General features: G+C 43.0%; 1 protein-coding gene across 8 annotated transcripts in view; it reads left to right on the forward strand.

Moving 5' to 3' along the window:
* Positions 1–13141, forward strand: part of plxna2 (plexin A2) — a 163667-nt gene that overhangs the window by 57992 nt on the left and 92534 nt on the right. For 7 of the 8 annotated variants that reach the window (XM_040152521.1, XM_040152520.1, XM_040152514.1 and 4 more), the window contains one exon: positions 11412–11546. The exons of the other annotated variant lie outside the window; for it this stretch is intronic. In XM_040152521.1, coding sequence (XP_040008455.1) covers positions 11412–11546 — 135 coding nt within the window. The remainder of the gene's footprint in view (positions 1–11411; positions 11547–13141) is intronic. 8 annotated transcript variants of the gene reach the window in all.

Below are 13141 nucleotides of genomic sequence, written 5' to 3' on the forward strand. Positions count from 1 at the left end.
AGCACAGGGGTTTTGGCCTGCTTTTCTTGTGAGAATGTTGAATGGGGTCAGCCCCCCCCCCCACACACACACACACACACACACACACACACACACACACACACACACACACACACACACACACACACACACACACACAAACACACAAAACTCATCAGTAGCATCGCTGTCTCCGTTCAAACAACTGATTGGGTAACCCCTGTCCCGCATAGTTCATCCTTCTTTCTTATCCCTTCCCCCTGTTACTTTTTTTTTCTGTCGGCCAGTTGAGGTTAAAGGTTCATGGTGTGGTGTCCATCTCACCTTTGTCTCTTTGTGGAAACCTACAGGAGGAGCTCTAATTATCCAGGGGCTGCTGGGAACTTGGTAGGTTTGAGGTAACAAGAGGTTAAAGGTTGTGTAATCCGTCTCTATGGAGCTCTGTGTGGTATGGGATGGTTTTATGGTAGTGGTGGGATGTCATGTAAAGGACAGAGAGGTCATCTCACCTGACCACCAAGGCCTATCTGTACTGGCTTCTTACTTCAATATCTTACCTCACTCCTCCAAATTGATCTGATGTTTGTATTATTAAAGCAAATGTCCAATTTGGTAATCTCTATTCTGATTGATTGAGTCCATTACGTGTTCACATGATAAACACCTGGGCATGTAGGTTTCTTCTGAGAAAATTCCCGCAGCACACATGTTTTAGTGTGTATGTGGCGAGCAGCAGCAATAAGGATTATGTGGGATCACTAATTTAAAGAAAAAGATCTTTTATGGTAATTTCAGTGAATTTCACTAACGGAAAAATAACTCACAGTATAGGGTGCACACAAGCAGTACGAAAATACCACAGCAATGTGACTTATTGACTGATCAAGGATGATGCCAAAAATAAACTAAAATATTGATCTTGCAGATTACTTCTGGTTATAATCACTCTTTCTCTATATATATATCCATATTACTATGTTATATACACTCATCAAGCACTTTATTAGGAACACAATACTAATGCTGCGAAAGGCCTCCTTTTGCTATCATAACAGCCTCAGTTCTTTGTGGCATGGATTCCAAAAGATGTTGGAAACAGTCCTTTGAAATCCTTGTCCAAGATTGCATCATATAATTTCTGCAGATTTGTCAGATGCACATTCATGCTGCCAATCTCCCTTTCTACCACATCCCAAAGGTGTTCTACAGATCTGGTGACTGGGGAGGCCACTGAAGTACACTGAAGTCATTGTCATGTTTCATGAAACCGGTTTGAGACCATAAAGGGATCCACATGGTCTGCAAACAATACTCAGATAGTATGGGGCATTCAAACGATGATTAATTGTTATTTAAAGGGGCCAAGTGTGCCAAGGAAACCTTCCCCACAGCATTACACCACGACCACCAGCAGCCTGGTCGGTTGACGTAAGGCGGATCGGGTCCATGAATTCATGTTTTTGACGCCAAATTCTGACCCTACCCTCTGCGTGCCCCCGCAGAAATTGAGATTCATCAGACCAGCCTTCTGTTTTTTCTTTTTTCTTCAGCTGTTCAGTTTTGGTGAGCCTGCGCCCATTGCAGCCTCAGCTTTCTGTTCTTGGCTGACAGGAGTGGAACCCGACGTGGTGGTCTGCTATTGTGTTGTGCATCCCAGGAGATCAGCAGTTTAAGAAAATACTCAAACCAGTCGGTCTTGCACCAACAATCATGCCACGGTCAAAGAGATCACATTTTTCCCCATTCTGGTGTTTGATGTGAACATTAACTTAAGCTTCTGACCTGTATCTGCATGATTTTATGCATTGTACTGCTGCCACAGATTGGCTGACAGGATAATTGGATAAATAAGCAGGTGTTCCGGTGTTCCTAACAATGTGCTCGGTAAATGTATGCTTGCAACTCTGTAATTTCCCTTATTCTACCTCAACATTTCTCTCCTTTCTTTATTCGCTTTGCTTCTCCCCAGGCTCCCTCACGCCCATGTCTCAATACATGCCACGTGCTTATACGGTAATAGTTAATAGGTCCAGCACATGTCAAAGAAGGCCCCACATTAACGTGCCCTTGATGAAGACCTCACTGAGTGTCAGAGCCTTATAGCAATATCATACATTCATCAATAGCATGCTCACTCACTCCCCTATGGCAGATACAGTACATCTCGGTAATATCAACCACAGCATGAAACATACTATATAGGGAGGTCATTCAAGCTCACACACATTACAAGTGTAAATGGTGGGCTTGATTGAAGTGCTTTTATTTCCTCATTTGCTGTGCAGATCCCACTGGCTATAATTTCCTACTATCTCACTTCTACCTGCCAATCTTGTCCCACATTTAAAATCTTACAAATCCGGTGGGAGAAATTGAAACAATTTCAGCTAATTTGCCCCTCACCTGAACGTTTTCTGAGATACTTTTTGATTCACATATCTTTGTGATCTACTTTGAAGTATGCCGAGGGAAAAAAACAGGAGGTGTGATATTTTCCTCGGGTTCAGAATGTTTGACATTCCTGTAATAACTTTTGTCTTTCATCAGTGCATTGGCTGTGCGTACTGCTTGTAATAGATGTATGATTGCTTTGTCCCTTGCTTATTTACTCACATAAGTATAGCTTTTATTTCTTCTTCAACGTGTGCATCATAAAAGTAAGAGCTTCACCTTTGAAACATAATTTTCCCTGGAGAGTAGGCTCCAGTATTAGAAGTCAGGCTTTTGTGAAGAGGCATTTGTTACGTTGTGCTGATAACATGGAATTGTTAAATATAACTGTGAGAGCTTGTGTGTGTTCATAATCGTGTAAGCATGCATTTTAGCTTGGTATCATATATTGTGATGGTGCTGCTGTGTCTCTGTTGGGTGTAGCCAGAGTGCTGACTCCTTTTTCTCACAACCCCTTTACACTTTGCCAATTTTCTTTTCTACTCTTTAAGACATCCTTGTTTTCCATTTTGTGCTTGTTTAATCCACCTTATCTCTCTTTCTGTTAGCTCTCTGTGCTGCTTTGTTTGTTTCTTTCTTCAGTCGGGTCAGCTAAAAAAGCTAAACTTACTGTGGTGTCAGCTATTTAGGCTGTGTATACAAATAATTTTTCTCTCAGTGTTCGAGTGCCAGTTAAGTTGAAACAGTGGTCTCTCCGTACTGGTGAACCCCATCTTTGAGGGCTAAGCAGAAAATCCTTCCCACCACATCCCTCCGTTTTTGCTCTCTGAACCTTCTTGGTACACGTCCATCACCAACACGCCGGCCACTGTTTTAATGTGGAGCTAAATATAGGCCTCACATTGTGCCGCTGTGCTTAATATGTGTGTTTGGGCTGATTAGAGTTGAGTCCTGATCTCATCGCACCACAGACCCCTAATGCAAACCGCGGTCTCTGGATTCCATTTGGACTCGAGGGCAAACAGGGGAAAGTGCTGATATAATCATGTTTAGAGTTGTGAGTTATGTGACTGAGAGAGATGGCAAATTTACAATTACAGAGCTAAAATGGAATTGAATGATTCTTGGATAGAGCTATTATAGACACAGCTGTTGTAAGATTGGTTGTTAAAACTCACTGGGAATCAATTTAATAGGATGTTTGCTTTTCGATATTCACTGACAGTCGATGATAATAAAAAAACTGGTCATTTGAATGGTCACCGTGTGTGATTTGTTGGATACAGTCTTGTGCATTTCTGTCCAAAGGGATGAGGACAGATGTTGTATAGGAGAGGGTTAACTGCTCTGTATTTGAAGCGGAGAGGCAAATCAATAGGCTTTATGGTGCCTGGCCAACAATATGAAGTAATTGCCCCTTGTATTGGCTAAGGCTCAGGTCATTTGACCAGATATGGTGCCGCCATATGAGCAGGTTAAGGAAAGAATTACACATGTGAGGAGTGGAGTCTTTCTCCTGAGACCTGTGTCTGTTTCTGTCATTTGCCCCTCTCCTGCCTCCCCAGCCTTATGTGGCCTCTTCTCTTTTTTTCTTGCTTACCTTTACTATAAACTCTACATGTGGCCATTTTTTTCCTCTCTTCTTTTCCAACTTTTCCTGTCTTCCCTCATGTTCCTCTCCTCCATCACCACAGAGAGACCTCTCCAGCCTCAGTCTGTCCGATGGGAAGTGACACACAGCGCATATAGGCGAGCAGTCTAACATGCGCCTTATGGGAGCTTATATTGTACAACAAGAACAGGAACAAAAGAGACGGCGTGCTGGGCTGGTGGGAACCATCACGCGCGCACACACACACACACACACAAATACACATAAACACACACATTTCTACATGCTGCTCGCTACTGACACCAGAATTCTTCAGCCTGACACTGGTGATGGATTAGATGTGTTATCGAGGCGGAGAGAGGCTCCATGTTTTCACCCGCTGTGCAGGGAAAGAAAGCAGGAGGAAAGTGGAGGGGAGAGAGAGACATATGCACATACATAGGCAGCTGAATAGCCTGTACCCATTCCACCTGAGGTAAAGAAATAAAATAACAGTCTGCTACATTTCAAGTAGGGTTTCCAGGACAGAGCCTGGTTGGTACACACTGTTCTTCCAACTGTCGAATACAGACAGTTGATTTGTATCTGTGTTTTTATGTGTGTGTTTGTATGAGAGTGCTCATTTATCTTCCTTCATGAGCTGTGTACTCGTGTGTACAGTATGAATATAAATTTAAGTGTACGTGCCTCTGTTTTCTTGTGAAACAGAGAAAATAAGGATGAATTTGTGTGTCCCGCTGGTATCTGACTTCTGAAGTGTTGGTGATGAATCCCCCCCGGCCCCAGAGAGACTCATACTACCAGTCCACTCACCCTGATGCAGCCCCAACTCAAGCCCAAAGGGACTGCATTCATCTTAGGCTGGGAATTATATGTCCATTTGCAGGGGGGTGGACAGTGTATCTGTCAGCACACCTCACACCCCAGTGCCACCATTCATTCACTATGCCATGTACTCACCCTCACATACATGTATGCAAAGACTCTCAAATACACAAACACTAGAGCACAGACCCCATGCACAGGGGCTCATTGAAAGAGGGTGTTGAGTTTGATTCCAGCTGGGGCCTTGGTGTCTAGAGTTTGAATATTTTCAGAGTGTTCTTATGGGTTCCTTATTGAGTGCGCTGATTTCTTCCTACACTAAAAAAATATTGGGCCCTTTCTCCTGCCTTTGCCCTTACCATGGCGACCATAAACACAAGTGAACGTTCAGTTTGGAGGGGTGAAAAGCAGAGGACAAATTACAAGTACTGTATGTGGATAATGTCTTTTGTTTCCCTCAAAGTTGGGCTTGCAATGCGAAAAAGATGCGGTGAGAGCTCTGCCCTGTCACAGAAGGCTTTCAAATCATGGCTGCCTCCTGACAAGCTTCAGTAGCTCTTAAAATGATGTCGTCAATCTGTCAACTGTCATCTGGCCCAAGGTACCAACCAATCTCAACATCAAATTCAAGGCCCATTAACCGAGGCTGAGACTGGCCCCATCAGATGAATTGGATTTGATTGGATAAGGTTTATCATGGTCATTGTCAGATCCCTCTGACCTGTGGCTTTTTCAATCGGCATGACCCCACTTGACTACAAAGCTCCCCCTTTCCTCAGCAGAGCCTCCTCAGTGGTGTCTCTGAGAAGGGTCAGTGTATTGAGACAGAGCGAGAGAGAGTGTGGTGGTGCTGGTGGTGTGCTGCCGTAGAATCTAATCCAGTGCATGGGATCAGGCAGATAAAGGCAATGCCTGTCACTTCAACACCAAAGACTGTTGAACTGGATTAGTGCAGATGCAGGAGATAGCTACAAGATAGGTTACTTAGAGACATCAACTTTCACTCTCCATTCTGTTTTTCTCTTCTCTCTCTCTCTTTGAGCACAGCTTAGTTTTAGCCATAGCAGCAAAATCTCCCTAAAATCAACTCCCATTATACTATTCTTGCACAAGATGTAGGTGGAAGCCCTACAATTTGACTTAATCCGAACCCGCTTCTAGGCGCTAGTGTTGCATGTGCCACACACTGTGGTTTGGTAAAGGTTCCCATGTGTCGGTTACGGTCTGCTTCTGCCAGCTGTAATATGGTGGTAAAATAATGTACACCCCCAGATGTATATTTATTCCGTGCTGTCAGCCACCTGTACACATGTATGTGCTGTTTTCAGAAACGCTAACCTCCCTCAAGGCAAAGGTTTGAAAATAGCTTTTATCCAAATCTGAAAAGAAAGCAGCTCTCAGGTAATAGTTACCAGCTGTGGCCATTAAAAGAGAAACATTCTTTAAAAATTGAGTGGCTAATGTTGAACAAACACTTGGAGACAAGCTTTAAAACAGAGACCATATCAGCAAACCAGCAAATCATCCTCCACAATGTTTTTGTTGTAAAACATGTTTATATTACAATGTTTTCCCTTTAAAAATAAATTTGAAATATATATAATTAAAAATTATACGCTGGCATTTTATTTTTCAGTGGCTTCTCATGCAGTGTAGGATTATACAAACTGATCATTTTGGCATTTTGCATATGTTGCATAATGGTGTCTATAAAGGCAACTGCAGTTTTGGCTTTTCCTTTTTCTTCTATCTCCGAGCAGCAGCATCCACAGTGCACTGCAAACACACATTTGATACACTTTTACCCTGGATTTATTCAGCACTTTTCACTCAGCAAATTGCTTCACACAGACTTACACGGTTGGGGATCCAGTGTCTGGCACAGTGTTCAAAACCAGTGAGACCAAGTGAGAGAGCGAGAGAGAGAGAGAAAGAGAAAAAGGGAGAAGGGCAATTTGAATTGGAGTTTGGTCAATCTTCAAACGTTTTTGCAGGGTGCTTACATGGTCTGATCAAAAGCACCCCACTGGCACAGGCTCATGTAGCCACAAGGGGAGGCCTCTGATGCCGCTGCCATGGCTTCCCTGCTGGCCAAACCCCCCACCTCCCACCCGCACATGCCTGACTAGGTGCTGTGACATAAAGTTTATCCATAGAAACAAAAGCTCAGTTTTTGATCCTTTTGTTTTTGCAGGATGCGGCAGCTGGGAAACTTTGCCCTCTCTCATCAGTAGTAAAATATTATTTTTCTGTACATCACTGGGAGGTTGTGATGGATGTCTCAGAAACGTATTTGAATTTTAGAGTGTCTTCAATATTAAAAAAGATAAGTAAACTTTGAAAGGTTTTGAAATGTACATGTATCTTAATAACACTTAGTTTATCATTATTCTAACTTTAAAAAAAATGCATCAGACATCTGTTTGAATGCATTTGGCCAGCCTTCCCGAATGCTGTGAGAATTGCCGTAGGACTCCACTTTCACTGTTCTAAGCAGCCAGGTGTTACGTCAAAAAGTTTCAGTATTGGGTTGCTAGCTACCCACTGATTGCAGAAGTGCAAAATGATGTATTCAGGACGAAATTCAAGACATAACTTTTGGTCATATTGAGTTGTTAGTTTTATGGCAACACATTAATTTCAGTGTCATTCTACACATTACATTCCAAAGTGAACATTATCTGTGGGGTAGTATCGGGAAGCCTGGCCAGACTCTGATGCTTTCAATTTAAAAAAAAAAAAAAAAAAAAGTTTTATTTACACTATGCAACCAAATTACATCACATCATCTCCAGAAAATTAGAATACAAACAGCTAAATTGCAAACTTTGCTTAAGTGAGAACAAACCGCTCATATCCACCTAAAGGTTACATCACATTGCACACAGCTACACAGACATCCTTCATTCTGAACTGAGAGATAACTCCCCCCTTCAATAGGTCCTCCAATCTACAATCAGTTAAGGCAGAACCATATTTCTCTCAGGGGTGTCTCATTCTCTCACACCTAAAACAGGCAATGACAAAATGTTTCTTGTATCAGTAAACATTAGTACAAACGAGACAAAATATTCCTCTCCAACTTGACAAGAACTCTAATCATATCATTACAAATAAAACAAGTTAGTATCAACAAAATGTTCAACCCAATACAATCACACCATACTTGGTTTAACTTGGTTGCCACCCCTTTCATTCCTGAGAAGCATGGTGAGTATGGAAATTTAGAATAGAAGACACCTAACATTTAATTCAAGAAAACTATAGATTAAATCAATGAACAGTAGCTGAATTTGAACTATACCTGTCTGAGTTTTGATTTAACCATGAAATGATGTTACTGTAACAAAATATGATGTGAAACACAGACAAACCCGAGATAGTTTTCACTTGGAATGCTATAGAAAAAAGAGGCAAGTTTGACTGATCAAACAAATGACAAACATAATGAGAAATACATAAACGCGCACATGGGAAAATGTGGTGTGACCTCACCCACTTTGTCACAGCATTAGAAAAATATCGATTCTATACATTACACTGCAGTACTGCAGCCAAGAGAATGTGGTCCAGTGTTATTTCAAAATGGTGAAAGTGGTTTGGATTTTGGGAACCAAATGTTTCAGCCCTGGATGTGTTCCAGGCTTTCTAGCTAGTTGATGACAACTCTCCCACTTTGTGTCGCTTGGGCACGTACATTTCTGTCCTTAGTTCTCCAGGCATCTTTCACAATGACTCTGTGTATGTTTGTTTGGATTTGTTAGTATCTGAAGGATATTTTATGCCTCATGTTAATATTGAGGAGGCTGCTAATAGGTTGGATTCATACTCTCAAGCCCCTCCGACAATGTTGTGTCTGTGAATCTAAACCTCAGTGTCTGATCATCATTTTTTGATGATCAAGACAAGACTGTTGTGTCCCTGGGGTACATGTAGAATGTTTTTCAACACTCATCCATCTTCACCCTTTCCCCCGCTTCCTCACTTTACTTAGTTGCCGCTCCTCGATGCTGGTGACAGAAAGAAGTTAGCTAATGGTTGTGATATTGAAATGGGGAACCATGTTAGATCGGGCCAAAGCAAGGACAGCTCTCTGGGGCATCAGGGGTAGATAGGTCCTCTTTAAATAGAGGCAGTATTAAATTCATAGAGGCTTCCGGGTATGAATCCAACCTGTTAGAAGCCTTCTAATCCAGCCTGATAAATAATGCAGGGTCAGATGGGGCAGAGAGGGGGATATATGTAAGTACCTGAGAGAGCAGGCTAAAGTTGACGTAAAGCGATGCCAGGGGAAAGGGGTGTTTTGAACTTCAGTCATTTACTCAGGTGGTAGATACGGTAGGCTGGTAGAATGGTAGTGAGATCGAAGTTTTGAAAGAATTATTTTTGGTCCAGCAGAGATTGGTTTCTCCATTTACTGGCCAAGGGTTTTCATTTTCCTCTTTTTTTTTTTTTTGTGTCTCATTCGCCCACTCAGAGGTGAGCCTGCGCTGCAAAGAACGTTCAACTAGCCCACCTCACACACAGGCACATTTCTTTGCTTCCTTACAATGATTTGGGTGTGTGTTTGTGCCTGCATGCAGGCATGTGTGAATGTAACACACTTTGCGAGATTTACAGCTAGTGTAGAAAACCGATTTCTTAATGTGAAAAGCAACTGGCTGTGGATGTGTTTGTGTGTACATGGTGGGATGGTGTGAGTGCTTCTGGAGTGCTTGAGTGTCAGCAATGTTGATTCAGTTTTCTCTGTGAGAGCTGTAAGCTGTTGAAAAAGAGGTATATACAAAAGAAGCAGAGACTGAAAAACAGAGACAGTATTCGGGACTGGGGAAACGGAAGGCCATTCATCATTTATCTCCGTGCACATTTCTGCACACCTGATTAAATGTGTTTGCCTAACAGGACAGTTAACTGTTTAGTATTTGCTAGTATGGTACTAGTATGATAGTACCCTTGGTGTAGTGTGTAACTAAGCGTTACCCCAGCCCGGAGAGTAGACGTTTTGTTTTGGACACACTCTAAGACAGCTGTATGCGTGTGAATGTACTGGCCAAATGTGAATTTCGAGGCCCCCCGGACAGTGTTGGGAAGCTTTGTGATAGCGATCTGATTCAGATGAACTGCAGACGTGCAGGGGGAAGGTCGGGTTATCTTGTGATCCCCAGTGGCAGCTTGCTAGGACACATATTATAGAATGATGGCCTGCCCCTACGGGTGCATACACATAAACCCGCTCACACACACACACAGAATAGGCCCACGCTGACAGAGTAGTGAACAGAACAGTCTGGCCATGCACCGACATGCTTTATGGATGAGCATATTTGCTGAGGTCTCCCTCCACACTGCAGTGTCAGTAACCAGATCAAGACTGGCATGGCTCCCACATCCTGCCTTTCTCTGCTTACATATGGTTTTCACATATGTCCTCTTTTTGGTGTTTGGATTAGCCTGTCAAGGTCAGACGTAGGTCAGCCGCGGAAGGCTCAACCGCTTTGAGCTCTGCTCCTTAACTGTGCCGCCTGCTGTCGTGTACTCAGCTAACCCCTCAAGATTTGATGGCAAAGCTCGAGGGGCTCTGTGTGAACTTACATCACATTTCTCTTACTTCACCATCCAGCAGTTTACCACACATTCATACGCACAAGTACATACACAAAGGCCTGTGTGTGCGCGCGTGTATGCGCACACATTTGCCCAAATACCCTCCCACGCGCCCAGTGCAACTTCTTTTGACTGACATATGACCTTGACTTTCCCCTGTGTGATGTTTTATAGAAAGTCTGGCTGCTCTTTGACGCTGTCACCATCTGAATAGATAGATGAATGTTTGGGGGGGGGCAGACAGGGATGGACAGATGATAGAGCCATCAGCTTTCATGGGTGGGGGAGGGCCTAGTGACATGTGACATGACAGAGGCATCTCTCACGCCCAGCATCAGGGCGCCAATGTCGACCCCCCAAGATTTACTGTCCTGGTTATATATTTGGCCATCAGAATCTGATGAATATAGTAGAAACAGGGCAGGCTTTGGCCCATTTGGATCAGGGAGGGTCACATACCTCATATAAGTCATTAGAGTGCTTTTCCACTGTTTTTGTAGTGAGGTGGTCTTGGCTCTCAAGTTCAAAGCTTAACTGTGGTAATACATCATTCATCAGGAGAAAGCGGAAAGGAAAACAGGGCTAAGGTTTCACAAAGGTCTAATGATATCAGCAAATAATTCTTAACAGTTGTTGTAACCCCATCCCTCGTGGAATCACAGAGGGCTGACATTTACCTCATACCATAGAATAACACAATGAGTGGCACGCATTTTTGGCCATTATAAAGAAAGTATTTGAAAGTCAAGTAATCATCCCTTTGCTTTTGGCAGTTCTTTAATTCACTATTCAAACAGCCCTCGTGGACTATCTCCCCCCACCCAAATCTCCAAGTAGCCAAATGATGATAATAATAGATTGTTTTGCAAATATGATTTGACCCGTGTCTGTCATTCCTATCAATCATTCTTTTTTTGTTTTGCTATTCCTGTCGTCATACTGATAAGATAGCATAGATAAATAGCAATCATGTGACCTGTTTGTCTTCTGTGTTTCTCAGATTCGTGTCGACGGGCCTCCTTACGGTGGTGTCCAGTATGAGACAATATCGGTCATTAAGGACGGCAGCCCTATCCTACGAGATATGGCCTTTTCACTTGACCGAAACTACCTCTACGTCATGTCCGAGAGACAGGTAGGTGATGGACGACACATTCATCCAAAGTTGTGCTCGTTAAATATGCAAGTGCCGTCATGCAGGAGAACGGATGATTTGAGCATGTCTGTGTGTGTGCATATGTTTAAATGTCAGGAAAAGTGTGTGTGCTCTGGCAGGGCCCGAGATGGCCCACCTCTTAACATCACCAGCACCACCACCCTCTGTTAGCTATAAATAACCTAGGTGGCACAGCAGGGGACGTTGTGACAGCGTTTGATAATGAAGGAGAAGAATGAGGGCAGGGAGAAAGAAAGAAATAGAGAGACAAGGAAAAGACAAGGCACAAATGAGAGCGAGAGAGAGAGAGAGAGATGAAGGGCACTTGCCGGCTGGGTGGTTGGCTGGCTGAGGCAGAAGATGAGAGGAAGAGTGATGAGGGAAAGAGGGACAGCTGGAAGAGTATATGACTTAGACAGAGAAAAAGAGAGACAGGGTACAAGGTCATCCTCTCACACTTCTAATGAAGTGACACAGCATTACAGGGCAGGTGGGAAGAGGCTGATACCCATCAATGCAACTAACATACCAAGTAGGCAGAAATGGGGAGGGCAGACAAGGGCGAAGGGGGACACAAGGATAGAGTAGGGGTGAGGAGATGAGAGGAGATGAAAACGTGGCAGCATAGAAAAGAGAGAGCGAGAGAGAAACAGAAATGAGAGCGAAAAGAGGAGGAGAAGTGACGGAGAGGAGGCGCAGCTGCAGGGGAGCGTGGCAGCGCGGCAACCCTAGAGACAGACGACGTGCGAGGCTGTCAGTGTGAGGTGATAGATTGCCGTCCTCTCTCCTTATCTTTGCTTTTAACACACTCAACAACTGGCTGGCCAGAGCTTACAGGTTAGGAACCACGGTGGGCGGATATGGTGCAAAGGAGTTAGTTAGACAATAGTGTCTATTGCCGAGAGAGAGAGGAAGAGAGGAGCAAACAAATTTATCTCATTCTACAGTTGCTTTTTATCCCCTCAGCATCTGTGACTAACACATCACTGTGCTGTGTATGATTTGCTTTATGCCTTTTATTACTCTGAAAAACCAAAAAAAACCGAAAAAGAAAACAGGTGAAAAGTCGCTCAGTTTTAGTCAAACACTTACGTGCTGTGAGAGTAAAAATATAACTGTGTCTAATGCAATCACCAGTAATAGCTCAGTACTTCATCCAATATCACTACCGATTTCTTACAAAGGCATACCACAGAAATGAAAATTCTCTCTTTTATTAACATTTGTACAGTATATTCAACAAAGTATTTTGATCGTACAACTAGTATTTAAATGTTTTTTGTTTTTTTTTTGGATATCTCGAGGATAAGTATTCCAATCTGCTAAGTTCATGCACAAACACAGTATATGCACTGGTATCTGACAGTGAGATGATGACTCTGTTGCAAGGCATGACATGAATTACACAAGTAAAGAAGAGTTTGTACTGAGACTAAAGTCTGTTTCCCGTATTTATTAAATCCTTTTTTCCCACTTATTCTGCGGATGAAACAAGCTTTTGATGTTGAGCTCATAACTGCTAGTCATCTGAATGAGAAGTGATGTTGGTGAATATTATTAGTATTCAGCATGTC

Source organism: Xiphias gladius, chromosome 18 (assembly GCF_016859285.1).
Source record: "Xiphias gladius isolate SHS-SW01 ecotype Sanya breed wild chromosome 18, ASM1685928v1, whole genome shotgun sequence".
Taxonomy (NCBI): Eukaryota; Metazoa; Chordata; class Actinopteri; order Istiophoriformes; family Xiphiidae; genus Xiphias; species Xiphias gladius.